The sequence below is a fragment of the Eptatretus burgeri genome, chromosome 10, assembly GCF_056783735.1.
Source record: "Eptatretus burgeri isolate ZD-2024b chromosome 10, Ebu_testis_v1, whole genome shotgun sequence".
Lineage (NCBI taxonomy): Eukaryota > Metazoa > Chordata > Myxini > Myxiniformes > Myxinidae > Eptatretus > Eptatretus burgeri.
In genome coordinates, this window is record NC_140970.1 from 82,527,652 (window position 1) to 82,545,157 (window position 17,506).

The 17,506-nt window shown below is 43.5% G+C and overlaps 1 protein-coding gene across 1 annotated transcript in view; it reads right to left on the bottom strand.

Annotated features, from left to right (window-relative positions):
• Window positions 1-17,506, bottom strand: part of STAB2 (stabilin 2) — a 426,796-nt gene that overhangs the window by 86,818 nt on the left and 322,472 nt on the right. Inside the window, exons 47-49 of the mRNA XM_085899123.1 lie at window positions 15,773-15,856; window positions 15,470-15,619; window positions 9,371-9,508 (exon numbers count right to left, since the gene is read on the bottom strand). Coding sequence (XP_085755249.1) covers window positions 9,371-9,508; window positions 15,470-15,619; window positions 15,773-15,856 — 372 coding nt within the window. The remainder of the gene's footprint in view (window positions 1-9,370; window positions 9,509-15,469; window positions 15,620-15,772; window positions 15,857-17,506) is intronic.

The following is a 17,506-nucleotide window of genomic DNA, read 5'->3' on the forward strand; positions in this document are numbered from 1 at the left end:
TAATTAATCCCAAGGTTTGAATTTTCCCAAGGGAAACAGCTGTTTCCCAAGGGTTTGAAAGCTGTTTTTTTCCCAAGGTTTGAATTAATTGTTGTGCTTGGTAGACATTTGTGAATACATTTACAGAGAGAGGGGCGAGAAGGGAGGGAGAGGAGGGGCGAGAGAGGAGGGGCGAGAGAGGGGGCGGGAGAGAGGGGGCGGGAGAGAGGGGGTGGGAGAGAGGGGGCGGGAGAGAGGGGCGGGAGAGAGGGGCGGGAGAGAGGGGCGGGAGAGAGGGGGCGGGAGAGAGGGGCGGGAGAGAGGGGTGAGAGAGGGAGGGAGAGAGGGGAGGGAGAGAGGGGAGGGAGAGAGGGGAGGGAGAGAGGGGAGGGAGAGAGGGGAGGGAGAGAGGGGAGGGAGAAAGGGGGGTAAGAGAGAGGGGTGTCACAATTCAAGAGAGGGGAGAGAGGAGGTGGCGAGAGAGGGGGACGGGAGAGGGGTGTGAGAGGGGGGTGAGAGTGGGGGTGAGAGTGGGGGTGAGAGAGAGGGGCGAGAGATGCGAGACTATGGGTGAGAGAGGGGGAGAGAGAGGAGGGCGAGAGAGGGGAGGGAGGGAGGGAGGGAGAGAGGAGGGGTGAGAGACAGAGGTGTCACAATTCAAGAGAGGGGAGAGAAGGAGGTGGCGAGAGAGGGGGACGGGAGAGGAGGTGTGAGAGGGGGTGAGAGAGAGGGGTGAAAGAGGAGGGGGAGAGAGGAGGGGCAAAAGAGGAGGGGGGAGAGAGGAGGGGCGAGACTAGGGGTGACAGAGGGGGGGGGAGAGAGAGGGGGCGTCATAATTCTTCTTCTTCTTCTTCGTTTAATATGACGTCAATTGTGATGCTGGGGACCTGAGTATGTTTCCCAAGTTATGGCCATTTATGATACGGTTGGTCCGATCTAATTGAAATAATGCCCCAATCCAGTCGTCGTTTACGAGAGCGAGAGAACGAAGCTGCACATACTGGCACGCACCTACGGGCATGCATGTCTAGTAATAATAACAATAATAATAATAATAATAATAATAATAATAATAATAATAATAATAGTGTTGCCAAGTAAACTTGATTGAAAAGTCAATGTATTGTTGTTACCCTTTAATTAGAAATGTACTCAAATACAACTTGATTATTAAATCGATGTGCTTGAACATGCATCTTTTTTGAATATATATATATATATATATATATATATATATATATATATATATATATATATATATATATATATATTTGCATTTTACATGACCTCATATCTCTTAAACTGGAAGAGGACCAATCTGCTTGGTAAAAAGTGCCCCTTGTACCCCAAAACAGATTGGCCTTCCAATTAATCTTTAATTATTGGTCAGTGTAATAGAATTACCTATCATTTCATTTTATTCTGCTTAACAAGGGATTCTCAAATATAAACAATTATATTGGCATCTGAAAGTCTGGTTGGAGGCACTATTCGAGTTTCTATGGAATGTTTGCTTCAGGTGATATCCAGATGTCTTTTTACACTCTTGTCAGCTTCAGATTATAAAATTTTTCCTCATCTTTTCAATGCGGGCTGACCTGCTGACCTCCAGACCAAGGAGCCATGTGTGATCATCTTAGTACCCAAAGGGCTGCAGTCTTGACATCATTCTATCTTGAGGATGGTCAAAACATCGTTGGATGATCTCACCCCCTCTGAAAACTCCTATCAACCTTTAGGTCATAAATATTCCTGATCCCTTCAAAATTAAGCTGACCTCCAGATGACTGCTGCAACAGAGCTGTGAGTGATTTCTTCCCTGAACCCTCAACGCGCCAGCTATGGTGTCAGCATGTTTGGAGGGTAAACAGACCTCGTCTCACTGAATAATACATAAGAATTCAAAGTTTCCATGCATTACAGAGTTTGGGAAGCAGTGTTGCTTATGTTGCCCCGATTCTCCAAATCGATATGTTTGTTTGTATTTGTTTTTTCCTGTTTTAATAAATGACTCTAATGTACAGAAGGAATTGAGAATTTCTTTGACAGTGCCAAGGAAGGACTTTGCATGACAGAGGATGCCTTGACAGCTTTGGAGGCCAGCTTGGAAATGTGGCTTTCCCAGGAAAGATCATGGCAGGTCGTGAGACCCAGAAGCTTCAATTAAAGGACTTCTTCAAGAGGATTGTTGAGAAAGTAGATGAGGGAGTTTTCCAGACGGTCCTTTCGGAGCGACATAGTGGGAGTGTGAGATGTGTCAGGATTGAAAGACATGTTCCACGTGTAGAACCAGCTTGTGATTTTATCGAGATCTGCAGAGAGTGAAGAGGCTGCTGCTTGCTGATCTGAGGGATGACAGACGATACGGCAGAGGGTGGAGTCATCAGCAAAGGGATAAAGAGGATTTTCTAGAGAGTTGGAGAGATCATTGATGAAAACCAGAAAAAAGAACAGGGCCCAGAACACTGCCTTGAGGAACTCCAGCCTGGATAGGGAGAGAGGATGAGAGTTAAGGGCCACATGTTGGCTATGACAGGAGAGGAAGTCTGCAAGCCATGAGTGGAGATGTCCTTGGATACCATAGGATGAGTTTTGGAGCAGGGCAGGGTGCCAGGCCATGTCAAAAGCACACAATATGTCGAGGGATATGGCTCTGATTTCACGTCTGCCATTGAGAATCTCCATCCATTGTTGGGAGAGCAAAAGCAGCATATCTGGTGACCTGGTCTGAATAATAACCTGGTCTGAATAAGCAGTGACCTGGTCTGAATCCAAATTGATGATCGGAAATCAAGCCATTTAAGAAGAGGAAGGATTTAATGTCTGAAGCGATGATGGATTCCTTAACCTTGCTGGTGATTGGGAGAAGGCTGATTGGTCTGTAGTTGCAGGGATCTGTTTTTGCACCTTTTATATGCAGGGCGGTAATGTTTGCTGATTTCCAAGCAGATGGCAAATGACCTTGAGCAAATGAGAGGGTGAATAGAATGTAGAGATGGTGAGCACGAGCAGCAGAGCAGGTTTTTAGGACATGTGGGCTGATGCCGTTTGGACCGGTTGCAGAATCAGTCGAGGTTTTACGGCAAGCTCTCCACCTTGTGAGGAGAAAAGGACACAGAGTCCAGGAACAGCTGGGTGTGACCGGTTAAGGTGGGTACAGAAAGCGATGGGTTTGGAACATAAGATTTAGAAGCAAACACGGAATTTAGGCATTCAGCCTTTTCACGTGCAGTTTCAGCTGTGCAGCTATTTGAGGTAATGGAGGGGATGGAGGGGAGCATACACCAAAAACAGACTTAACTAGAGGGGGAGCACTTGGTAGAGTGCAAAACCTCCGCCGCCAATACTGCCAGATCACTCAAGTGAACCTGATATCCTATTCATTCAATTTGACATCAACAGTGCTCACAGAGTTATAGTTTGCAATTTTCCCTTTTACTTTTAACTTTTACATATTCAATTAATTCGTCATAACTAGATTCCTTGAGACAGAAATTGATTTTACGTGGGTAAAATCCACCTGAAGTTCCAAAATCAGCCGCAATTATAATTTTGGCATGTTTTTTTTTGTTGGAAATCACTTATAACATGTAGAAATGAAAAAAAAAAAAAATAGAAATTTTGTTGAAAAAAAAGTTGCAAAAATTTTTTTTTCTCGAAGAATTTTGTTTTGGGGGGGGGGGGGTTGGAAATAACTTAAAACATGTAGAAATGCAAAAAATATATTTTCAAATATTTTTTCAAAATGGCTGCCATAGCGGCCATATTGGATTTTGGACCAAGTCCAAAATCTAATGGCATGATCCTTGGACCATACCTAATCCCCCCACCAAGTTTCGTCGAAATCCGTCAAGTTTTTCCGTAATACTGTTCACAAACAAACAAACAAACAAACAGACAGGGGTGAAAACAGTAACCTCCGATCTTCGATGGCGGAAGTTAATTATACACCACCAGGATTTGGAAGGGGGAGACAGGTTTGAGATTTAAGACTTGAAATTGGAAAGATGTTGTTTTCTGTCTCTCCTGATGGTAGATACACACTTGTTCCGAGCTTTGTGGAAGGAACTGAGATTGCTCTCAGTTGGATTTGCCTTCCATGAGGTGAAGGCAAGCTCTTTCAGGACAACTGCCTCGCCACAAGCTTCAGTGTACCAAGGGTGGGTGGAAGGGTAGGACAACTGAAGATGAGATGGGATAAATTTGTGCATGAGAGAGAGCAAGTTTCTTTGAAATAATTCCCAGGACGAGTTGACGTTGGAGAAAGTGGAGATGGGAGACCAGGAGAAAGTGGAGATGGGAGATGGAAGCTTGATGGCTGCTTGAAGACCCCAGCAGTCGGCCTGAGTGAAATGCCAGACTTGACGGCACTGAGGTGGTTCTCTAATAACAGCCAGAGATCTCTACTTTGACAAGCATGTAGGCAGATGAACTTATTGGAGCAGAGAAAGAACAGCAGATATTTTTCTGGGAAATTGGTCCAAATCAGATCCAGAAAAGATGGAGTACCATTGGTGAGATCCAGGTCAGGAAGTTGACAGATTGTGTCAGAACCAATGAGTGGCAGAAGTTTTTTGCTGAGGTGCCATGGCAGGTGAGAAAGGTACCCACACCCAGCCAACTGGCATGATGACAATTGAAGTCACCATATATGAGGAAGAGAGAGTTGGGATGAGAGGACAGAAGTTGGACCATGTTTTCAGAGAGCGAGATGTATGGAGTCGTCACTGTTTGGTGGACGGTACAACATGCACATCAACATGAGGTGGGAGTGGAGGGAAGCCGTATCCAGAGGTATTCCTGGGGATATGGGGGAGTGAGGGCAGTGCATGGAGAGTGAGGAATAGAGTCTTTGATGAAGAGAGCAACTCCTCCACCAGGTTGAGGTTAAGGTCTGTCATACCGGAGGAGGGAGTAACCAGCGAGAGATACTAGTGAGTCAGAGATGTTTTGAAGGAGGAAAGTTTCTGTTAAGCAAATTATGTCTGGTTTGTCAGTGGCAACCTGCATGAAAAGATGTCAGGTTTGAGCAACAACCCTGGATGTTTGAGGTCCACACTGTTGAGGAAGAGAGAGGGGGGGAGGCTTTGGGTGCAGGTGAGGAGAGGGGAGCAGGGGGGTAGGATGAGTGAGGAGGGGGTAGGATGAGAGAGGAGGGGGTAAGGAGAGTTGTTGAAAGAGTGTGGGGGATTGCAGAAGAGCGAGGGGAGAGGGCCGGATGATGATGAGAAAAGGCTCGGTGGAGATGGGTTGAGGTGTAATGGGGAGTAATAAGAGAGGGGGCAGAGGGCAGTTGAAGATTGGAGAAGGTGGAGTGATAAGATGGAAGAGAGAGGGTGGGAGAAGGAGGCAGCTTTGTGGATGTGAGGGGGGCACCTTTGAGAAGGGGGTATGAGGAGGGAGATTGGAGGCAGAACAGTGAAAGGGGAGAGTTGAGAGAGAGAATATGGTGAGGGGTAGTTTGTGAGAAAGGTGGGAGGGAAGCTTGGAGGGGGGAAAGAGTGTGAAGGTTGCTTTGAAAGGGAGGGGAGAGAGGGAAGCTTTGAGAGGGGAGACGGTGAGAGCAAGCATGGCCAAGGTGCAGGAGAGTGATGGGAGAGGTTGAAAGAGGGGAAGGATGAGACTTGGTAGTGGTATGGTGAAGAATGGAGCGGGCAGGTACAATATTTGAGGGCTTAGGAAGAGGGGGAGGTGTGATTAGATGAAAGAATGAGCATGTTTGTGGTGTTGAGGAGGGTACTGAGTGAGACAGTGACATATCTGTTCAGTTGGAATGGAGCCCACAGATGTTAGAACACCACACACTTTGGGACAACAGAGGAAGAGCCGATACTGAAGCAGAAGACAATGAAGAGGTGCCAAGAGCGAAGGTAGGATGAGGGACAAGATGGGAGGGGTAAGGAGAGGGGATAACAGGTGAGGGGTTTCGGAGGAGGTAGATTTAAGTCGACAGGGTGAATTGGCACTGAAGTTGGAAAAAAAAGGATGATTGATACAACATGAACAAACTGGGATTTAAAAATTTTAAAGTCAGAGATGTGATTGAAGACATTGATTGCATGAGGGATGCAATAAAGGAGAATTAACAGAATGGAGAAAAGAAACGTTGTAACAGTTGGATTTTTTAGACATGGGATGAGGGAAAGGTTGAATTGAAAAGTCTTTTGAAGAAGAAGAAGAGGAAGAAGAAGAAGAAGAAGAAGGAGAAGAAGAGCAGTGAATTATGATACAATACCGAGAACCACACGTCTGAAAGAGGAAGTTGAAACATTTGAAGAGACGGAGGTTTTTTTTTGTTTTTATTATTATTATTTTGATAAAGATTGCATTTGATTAGGTAAAGGAAATGTTGAAGAAAAATCATGAAGGTGTCTGGTGATTTTGGATCAGCAAACGCAGAAGGAAGCCGGTAAGTCGACAAGGTAAAGGAAAGGTTGAAGAAAAAAAAATCGTGAAGGTATATGGTGAATGTGGGTCGGCTAAAATCGGAGGAAGGAGGAAGAAGATTCGGTACAGGAAGTCACGTGGTTACGTCGGAATAAGGCAAGGAGTTTTTTTTTTGTTGTTTTTTTTTATATTTAAAAGATAAGAAACAGAGGGTATAGTTGGAAGGGATAGGAAGAGGGCAGTGGGAAAAGTGGAGAAAATAAGAACTGATAGGGAGAAAATACAAATAAACACGATCGTGCACATCGACGGGAAGATGGATAGGCCTCAGGGAAACCCGATATGACAAGATTGACGAAAACTCACGAAACCACAAATTTTGAAAGAAAACCGAACTAGGAACACCCAGTAAACATGGAGGTAACAAAATACAGTCAAAACGTGACAAACAACAACCAGAAACTTATCTCTGAGAAAGTTGGCAGAGACCACTGAGAGAACCAACCGGATGTGATGTGCCTCAAAAAACCGGAACCGGAATTACGAATTATGGAGAAACAATTTTTCCAATTTAACTTTTTATTCAAAACTGAACGGATCAAACGAAACACGTTAGAGTTGAAGGAGGTTACACGTCAGGAATACCTCAAAAAACATGTACAAATCAAAATTCACTGGTTGTAAAAGTATTCAGCCCCATTGGTCAGTATGTGGTGGAAGCACCTTTTGTAGCAATGACTACTATGAGTCTTTTTGGGTAGGTGTCCATGAGCTTTTCACAGTGAGATGGTGAAATATTTGCCCATTCTTCATGTGAAAATTGCTCCAGTTGTGCCCAGTTTGGATCGTCGATGGACTGCAATATTCAAGTCTCACCATAAATGTTTAATTGGGTTCAAGTCAGGACTTTAACTGGGCCACTCAAGAACATTTATTTTCTTCTTATTCAGCTACTCCAGGGTGGCTTAAGCTTTGTGCTTCGGATCATTGTCCTGCAGAAATGTGAATCTCCTACCCAGTTTCAGATTCATGGCTGACTCGAGCAAGTTTTCATCAAGGATTCTCCTGTACTTTACACCGTCCATAGTCCCTTCTCTCCTGACAAGCTTGCCAGTACCTGCTGATGAAAAGCAGCCCCATAACACGATGCTGCCACCACCATGCTTCATAGTAGGAATGGTGTTCTTTGGGTGATGTGCTGTGTTGGGTTTGCATGAACTTAACGTTTTGTATTTAAGCCAAAAGGTTCCATCTTGGTTTAGTCAGACCACATACTTTTTGCCACTTTGCTTCAGAATCTCTGGAATGTTTTTTTTCACATTCCTCAAACAGGACTCAAGGTGGGCTTATATTAGTGATGGCTTCCTTCTTGCCACCTTACTGTAGAGGCCAGACTTGTGGAGTGCTTGGGATATTGTTGACATGCACACGGTGACCATTCTTTGCTATGAAGGAATGTAGCTCTTTCAAAGTTGTCATTGGCCTCTTGGTGGCCTCTCTGAACAATCTCCTCCTTCCTTGGTCATCCAGTTTGGAGGGACGGCCTGATCGAGGCAGCGTCTTTGTGGTACCATATGCCTTCCACTTCTTCTTGATTGTCTTGACTGTGCTCCAAGGGATATTCAAAGCCTTTGAAATATTTTTTATACCCATCCCCTGATGGGTTTCTTTCTCAACTTTCAACAACTTTCTCCCCGACGGTCTTTTGAAAGCTCCTGGTGCTCATGGTTCAGTCTTTGCTGTGAAATGTACTACCCAGCCGAGGAAACCTACAGGAACAGTTGATTTTATTCCCAAACTAGAAGGACATTCGGTCTAGTGCATACCTCTGCCAGGCAATGACTGATCCACGAGAACATATCAGGCCCATTACATCTTTGTAATATCATGCAATACAGTACTACTGTATATCGTTTTTGGCCAAATCTCTCAATGGTGAAGAATCACTTTAACAATTAAATAATTATCGTATCCAAATCCAGATCGATTCACCAACATCGAAGTAATTCGTCCTTGTCACACACCCAACAAGTCCATCAAGTTTCATCCAAATTCGTCCACAACTTTTGGAGATATCGTGCTATATATTAGTTTAGCCCCATCTCTCAATGGTGAAGAATCACTTTAAAAATTCTCGTAGTCAGATCTGGATCCTGATCTTCACCAAAATATAATCACTTCGTCCTTGTCATACACCGAACTTGTGCACAAAATTTCATCTGGAGCCATCCACAACTTTTTGAGATATCATGCACAAAAACAGACAGACAAACAAACAGACGGACAGAAAGGGGTGAAAACATAACGTCCTTCACCTTCGGTGGTGGAGGTAATAATTAGAATCACTCCAATTTAACACAGGTGGAGGCCAATTAACTTGTTTTGTGATTTTTGAAGGTGATTGGTTACACATGAGCTAATTTATAATTGCTATTATAAGGGAGGTTGACACTTTTCCAACCAAGATATTATAGTTTTGTATTTTAAATTAATTTTCTGAAATTTGTAGAATTTGTTTTTCACTTGGAAGTGGTGGGTTACCATGTGTAAATAATGGTGGAAAAGTTTGATTTGATGCAATTTAATTCTCATCTAAAAGGCAACAAAAAGTGAAAATTTTGAAAGGGGGTGTCGACCTTCTGCAGGCACTGTATATCGTCCATGAAAAAAAACAAAACACACGTTTGAGTCCGGCAGACAACTTATTCATTTAGATGTGTAAACAAAATAAATTGTGACAATATGAAGCCAAAAACACTTTATAGGGATCTTGACTGTTTACAAAAAAAAATCAAACAAACATAAAAAAACTCTGAAGGATAGTTACACTTATTATAATTGTAAAAATAATATCTGTCTTTATGTATATTCAACAATTAATGTGACCTTCTTTTGTATCTATAACTGCCACAAATCTTTCCGACAGTCATTGAGGGATTGGGGTATTGAAGGAGAAAAAACAAACAAACCACAAACCCAAAAGGTCACACACTATAAGCCTTACCGTGGTAGTTGAAGGGTCCACGCCAAACACCTGCAGGTTATCTGGCACAAGTATCCGGTCAATGACGTGTATCACACCATTGGAAGCCATTTGATCGCTTTTTACGATATGTGCATTTCCGTTCAAAATCATGCCACCCTGCACTCACATCATGGATATTGCAAGGTAATCAGCATTGAATGTACATGTCACCATGGAGTAAACATTTGATCAATCAGGCTAAATAATGACCATTTTTTAGCGTTAGAATTAATAATATCCCCTCTCCTTGATTAATAGTTATTCATTACTTCTTTCATTCCTCATGTGCTTCTCCATTAAATTAAGAAGCAATATCCTTCTCTACGACATTACTTTTCTCAATTCCAAGCTCCCCTGCTGTTCCCACTCCCTCCATCCCACTCCTGCTGCCTCTGTGCTCAATCCCATTTTCCTTCTGCTTTTCCCTGACCAGCATCAAAACCCAAATCGTTTTCCTCATGAAAAAAACAAACAAACACAATACCATACTCCTTTGGCCATTTAAGAATTCATATTTTCACCCTGGCTTTCATGGTTGTGATGGAATGCTACAAATTGTGCAACAGAAATGCAGACCACATAGTGATAAAAGCTTGCATCCAGTTGAATCCTCTTCCATACCTGTTTCGGCAATCTCTATTTATTTTTCCCTTAGCTCTCCAGCCCTTTGATTGCATATCTCTGGAGAGTTTGAAGCAGATCTCCCACCATTCAAAGCAACTCTCCCAAATGTCCCCTCATCTTATTATCCAACCAAGCCTGGTGTTGGCTTAGTGGTTAGCGTGGCGGCTTGGGACCCTAGGGTCCTGATTTCAAGCCCCGTTGGCCGCTGAATTAAAATACACCAGGAGGTTGACTCAGCCTGTCATCCTTCCGAGGTTGGCAAAATGAGTAGCAGTGCACTGGTAAGGGGGACACTGCATCAGCGGCACAGCTGCATCCCAACCAATGATGCAACCAGCAGCCACAGGCTGCACTCGATAGAGAGATTATCCAACCCCCTACCCTCAGGTCACCAAGTCCATTTGTCTGCCCTCTTCCATTCTTATACTTCTCCCATTAACTTCATCGTCTCCTTCATTTATCCTTATTTCCCACTTCTGTTCCCCTTTCCAACCTCATTATGCGAGTCTCTTCTGCCAGAGGCTTTCAGAGTCGCTTCTGCATATAAACATCCTCCCGCTACATGTTTCCGACTTATGTAGAGAAGAGGGATGGAGAGAAGAATGAGGGCTAGAGGAGGACACACGGGGTGGACAACATGGATTCAGCTGCAAATTATCAAGAAGGAAAAACTGGAACGAGGAAAGGGTTCACGGGGGGGGGGGGGGGGTAGAAACGATCATGGCTTTGGATCGGGGATGATTTTAGATGGTGGTGAACAGCTGTCTTGAAGATCTGGAGGGGAGAATGAGATTGAAGTGAATGTGGAAGTTGGTTCTACAGGTGGGGGAAAAAAGAAGAAGTTAGAAATGAAGGAAAAAGTGTCTCACCATTGACCAGGCTTCAATGCCAAACTGGAGGAGATACCTATGGCTCAAAGTATTTTAGTAACAGCTCTCAATACAACTACCAACAATTTCTGATTGATCCATCAACTCAACAGTTCCTGGAATTCCTCCCTTAAAAGAGAGCTTTCTCTCCTTCACTAGTTCATCCCTTCAGGCATCCAATTTTCTAGTTCTACATCCCAACAATGGTACACTGAGGCATGTGGTGTGGCAATCCCAAAAAATAGCTTACATTCAATTCTCCACCTGGAAGGCAAACCTAAGTGATGAGAATGTAACATCCCTCTGCATAGCCTGTGATTAGTGTGCATCAGTGCTTTGTTGAGCCGGATCAGAACATCAAGCTCATCTGTGATCAAACTTCTAAGGTCTCTCACGGTCTTCCAAACAATGGTGATTGCTGGTCATGTCTGTCTCTGGTATCCATTCCCCTTCCGTTCATTCATTCCTGAGGATCAAGTCCTGGTGTACAGTTCAAGAAAAAGTTGACTTTATTAATCCTGTCTTCACTGCAAAGGCTAAGGTCCTCAATCAACCACTTCCACTCCAGCCCCTCCCCCCAAAAAACAACAAAAGAAAAAAAGAACAACATTGCTCTCTGTAGTATGTGAACTTCGAGTACACCAAATCTGAGAGGTTCCCAGTCAATCCAAACATCTCCTCTGCAACTAGACTTGATGACATTGTCACTCTAATTCACAAGAATTGGGGTTCAACCATCTCCTCTCCACTTTCCTCATTCTTCGCCAGTTTTTTCTCAGATGGTCTCGAGCCTTCATCCTGGGAAGTTGCAAATGTCACCCATATCCTCAACAAGGGTTTGAATTCTGAAGCACTCAAACGATAGACCAGTTAACCTTGTTCCCATCAGAAGCAAAGTGATGGAATCTATTGTTGGTGCATACCCCAGGCATTATTAGTCCCCTGCCAGTGAAATGGGTTGGGGGGAGCTTGGGGGGGGGGTAGAGACTATAGGGTTGCTCTCTATCTGTCCATTCTACCTTTGGTTTTTTTCAGACTTTTTCCCCATACCCTTTAACATATTCACCCGAAACTTAGTATATGGCTTTATTATGACAAGTTACAGAACAAGTTCAAGTTTCAGGGCTTTCTGGCAATTTTTCACAAAGTTAAACCCTTTTTGGACTTAGAAAATATCACATCGGTAGGGGACATGTATTGAAAAGCAATTCCTGCTCTTGTTGTTTTTTTTCTGCATCAGACATGAATACATTTGTGGCAAAAAGGAAATTAATGGATGGTAAGTGTTCGGGAGAACAGCAGTGCCAGGATTGACAAAGATCTGGAAGGACAAAGATGTGACGAGACAAACCAAGTACAGTATTGCTGTCTTGTGGCATTTGCTCCATTGGGGACACCGGGCTGGTGAATGATCTGGTATTTCCAGTTGCAATGTATGGATGTGAGTCATGGACAGTGAAAAAGAAAGACAGGAAGAAGACTGACATTTTTGAAATGTGGTGTTGAGACAAATGGTAAAAATTCCATGGACTGCACGAAGAACAAACAAACCATTGCTTGAATAAATTAAACCACCATCCATGTACATTCGAAGCGTTGATGCTAAGACAAAAACTGTCATACTTTCGACATATCATGTGTGCAGAAAACAAAAGTGTGGAGAAATCAACCATGTTGGGTATGGTTGAGGGAAGAATAGAGAGAGGCAGACCTTGTATGTGCTGGATGGGTGGGGTGAAGACTGCAACCAAGCTGTCTCTGTCAGAGCTTCAAGAGGCAGTGCAGTATTGGGATGTTTTGAAAAGTATGATCATGAATGTCATCAGTCAGCCATGACTTGACGGAACTAAATAACTAAATGTTCCCCTTAGAACAATTCCCATTCTGAGCCGCACAGAGATCATTACTGTGTAGAAGACCTTTATCTAACATATTGTTATGTTTGTGGGGTAGATGGAGGAATTTCATAGGAAAGATAGGATCGTATAGAGTTGCCCGACCCGTGGACATGTAGAAGAGATCTTGATGTAAAGTAAGTAGGGAAACTGTGAACTTAAGTGTTACGTGTCAACACACGGGGGCGGTGCGGTGTTAATTAGATAGGGACTAAGGATAATTTCCCCAGTATGTAATCGCCCCCTGTGACTTTTCCCTATGTTTTTCTATTACAAACCAGCAATGATAGAATTACATTTTTCTAACCACAACAACCATTACAATTGAGCTGCATGACCAAGTCGGAAGAAGTCCTGCCTCCAAGGGTGACGGCGGGCGAAGTCACACCCCTGAGGCTGATGATTGATGGGCTTGACGTGAGTAGGATAAAGAAGAGCACGGAAGAGGCGACGTTAGTCAGAGAATGGGGAAGCAGCTCGTAGCGAGAAGTGAACGCACGAGTGGAGTTTGGTGTGAGGGAGGCAATTGGAGAAACCAGAGCACGTCTCAACAAGAGAACAGGGAGGCAGGTCATTGCAGGAGACAGACATGGACGGAGACGAAGGCTTGAAGTAGGACAGAAGTGAGAGAGGCAGGATCAGCGGTTGAAAGAGCAGGGCATTACGGTCGGCTTTCCTACGACGCATGAAGGAGAATGAGGTTTCAGTTGTAGTCGTGAGAGGAACATGACTGGGACGGAGGATCTCACTTTGCTCTCCTCTTGGCATGACGAAATAGCTGCGCGATTGTCGTATTCGTACTGAGGCAAATTGGCCGCACGCTGAGCAAGACGCTGGCCATTGACTCTTGGTTGGTTGTGAAAGACGGACCTCGAAGCGTTGTATACATCACCGAAGGTAGCGGCGCCATGCTGCAGGTGGGATCGGCAAGTGTGGTTTATGAAGAAGCAACACCGCGGTTCGGGAGCCATAACATCGAATATTGTCTCACAAATTGCTTGGCGCCATTTTTGGGGTGCGGTCACCCGCGCAGCGACGATGTGCTCCGAGCACACTTCCTCAGCAAAAAGATCGCCTGGACTCAGCTAAGTGAAGGAATAAAAAGGGGTTTCTTTATTTTCTTTATTTTATATGACTGTGTGTGTGTGTGTGTGTGTGTGTGTGTGTGTGTGTGTGTGTGTGTGTGTGTGTGTGTGTGTGTGTGTGTGTGTGTGTGGAGGTGCCTCAAATAGGAATTTAGGCTGTAGATTACTTCACGTTTTTTCTTTCATTATTATAATTTGAATTTTTGTCATTGAATATATTTGATTACTGTCATCAAAGTACCCATTTAATTTAATTTCATTTGCTTGTGTCCATGTATCTGTTGTGGGTTCGAGAGTAAAACCCCTATGCTGTGCTACTGCCCTGGTGAAGCACCTCGCATTTCTTTCCCACACGCGCATCAATCTCCGAGATTCTCAGCAGTGAACCTCCAAGGAAGAACTATTTGGCCATCTGTCCAGGTCGGGGCTAAACCCCCGGACACGACAATATCATGGAATGTGGGTTCACAAATCCGGGCTGTCATCGGGGCTTCCCCTCATGCTCTTCAGGATTTGATCAAGTCCGAGGCTTTCCACATCAATGGCATATCTTGAAGGAGAGTGAGGCCCAAGATCTGTTTTTCATCCACTTTGGCCAGTTTGGTTGCCTGGGTCTTCTACTGCCTAATTTCTGGCATTGCTCTCCTGCCTTCTATTCCCTCTGCTCACCACCTGTCTACTCAGATTGCATGCATCTTCCAAAATCCTGTACCTGGTTGTTACCTTTGCCAATTCTTAGCTGGGCTTTCACCTCGGTTTCTTCATCACTCTATTAGTTCATCTATGGAACAAACTTCAGTCTTTCAAGAATGCTGCCCATCATCACCTCATGCTTTCTGCCAAATGCACACCTGTCCTCTGATACTCTCACTGCACCCCCCACCCCCTCCACTCCCCTTCTGCCTGTTCTTTTCTGTCACACATGTATTCATATGTAATGCCTTTGTTTCCCTGGAACCCTTTGATACTGTCATGATGTGAACCTGCTGCCCTCTACTGTTTAGCTCCCCCATGAGCCTAGATTTCTGTATTAAAAAAAAAACAACTCTCCTCCTCTTTCTTTTCCTTCCCTATCGATTTATCATTCTTTACTTGCATGGGTAATTCATTGTAAGTAATGGACAAATCTGTGCAACATTTTTTTTGGGGGGGAGGGAGGGGGTAGGAGGGGAGGGGGCTTCATAGGTGAAACTTACTGTATGTGGTGCATCTCAATTCATGTTGTATTTGAAGTTTCAATTAAGAACATCTGCTATAATGCATTTGAAAATGAATATAAATATGCTACACTACCCCCCCCCCCCCAGACACCAAAAGGGACGATGACGAAAGCCAAAAAGTGAAAGAAAAAAAATAAAATGAAGGAAGGAGGAAAACTCTTTGAGAGACATTTCAAAATCGCAATTTTCTTTAAAAGCAACACGTTTTCAGCTTGTAAAAACTATTATTTATTAAATAATGGTTTAAGTGCAAATTACATTTGTTGGAACTTATGTAGTAAGCATATAATTATATACAATATAATTAGTTCTTATGACAGTTATTGCAAGAGAGTACCAGAAACCGCATGCCATTCCCATCTCCATATTTCCTCATTTAACGTACTGCTGAGCTCGTCAGGTGAAATAGGTCTCCATGGATGCTGCGCACTTGTTTCTTATCTTGCAGGTCTATGAGGAAGAGTTCGCTGCATGCCACAATATGGTGCCGCAAAATTTGGAGCATCTGCCCACTTTTCGACCAGTGGTTCACCAACTTAGAAAACACAGGACAAAAGATTGGTACAATAAACATTAAAAAAAACAAAAACATTTCGTTCTCTCACGTGCACATCGATAAATGCAAGGGGTTTGGAGAAAATAATTGTCAACTCGAACATCAACTCGGATCACGGACTGGATACTTTACCTGTCTGTCAGTGACGAAGGCTTTATGATTTGGAATTAGAACAGTATACGGCCCAGGACCAGAAAGGTCAGCAATCCTAGATACCTGCAAAGCATGGCAACAAAGTTGTTTTTTTTTTTAACACCTCAAAGCAGTCTGTAGGTTTTAAAACAACACATCCTCTCCCTAACTTGTCAACTTGATGATTTCTTTTAAAAAGTTTCTGAAATAGACAATTTTTTCAAATATTATTGATTATTATTGTTATATTTACAATATAACACCAGTTACAATGACTCTATGAAACAAGAAGACATGTAAATGTCTGCAATCAGGAAGTGATCACCAAAGGTAAGCCTCCCCCGATCGAGGAGACACCCTTGGCGATCACCCGTGATCCAATGAAGGTCATGTTTTTTTCAGACCACCATATGACCTTCATGTTCCATCCATCCATCCATCCATCCATCCATCCATTGGGACCATACTCTGTGCAGAGCGTTGGTGCTGCCTAAGCAGTCTCCTTGGCGATTGGGTACAATCCTGGACGGGTCACCACTCCGACACAGGATACCAGCATGCTGGCACCCATTTTGCCGACCTCAGAACGATAACAGGCTGAGTCAACCCCACCTGGTATTAATTCAACAGCCGAGCAGGATTTGAACTCAGGACTCCAGGATCCCAAGCCCACCACTCCAGCCATTAAGCCAACACCACACATCTTGATGTTCAACATTTCGGAATTGAGCGCAAATTAATAAAGTGCATTCCGATCTGATGAACCTCAGTCGAGTTAAGGTCAAAAATGCTAAAATGTCTATAATTGGGTTATGACCTTAATATTAGGTCAAGTTCAAAAACATCTTAACCCTGCAAACTTTTTATTCCCATTATTGATGCAAACTTGCATTCTGGAAGTCCCAGCCAGATCTGAGATACGGCTCGGAATTTGCTAGAAAAAGGAGCAAAACCCAAATGGTGGTTTAGTACTCCGAGGGGTGTAAGACAGCAACTGTAAAGGGAGGGGTCTTTAGGTAGTAGGTTGTGGACAGCAACTGCTCAGGATAGTACTACCGTTCTGAATTAGGAGCGTTAAAGTGGTGCCCGGAACAATCTTACATTCTCCGTATCTGGATTGCTGGTCTTACTTTCTGTCTCACTCAAACTAAAGCTACCGGGCTAGCTTTAATATCTTTTTCTTGCAAACAAGCATCACACACTTTTAAAATAAACCTCACACACTTTTCTTACTCATTCATTTTCGCTCCTCGCTTTACATTCTCTCTTTTATTTCTCTTTATTTAAGGCCTGGCCTCGATGAGGACTATTTAGTCCATGACTGGAGCCTTCAACATAAAAAAAATAAGACATTGATCTTTAACCTGGGGGTGGGAGGGGGAGGGGAAAGGGGTATAATGTAAATTAAACTTAAATGTGGCTTTCTCTAAGCTATCTAATGAGGGCAATTTTGTTTTCATCAGACAAACCTTTGTCGAGTTATGGTGAAAAATGTGAAAAAAATCTCATGAGGTCATGACCTTAAAATTAGGTCAAGGTCAAAAAATATGTCAGCCTCATATTTTTTATAATCACATTGTTGATGCAAAATTTCATTTCAAAAGTCCCAGCTGGCTCTGAGATACAGCTCGGAAATTGATACAGTTTAGAAATTTGGAGTGTTGAGAGTGCAGGGACAAAAAAATTCTAAATGGTGGTTTGGTACTCCTCGGGGTCTAAGAAACTCTGTGGTAC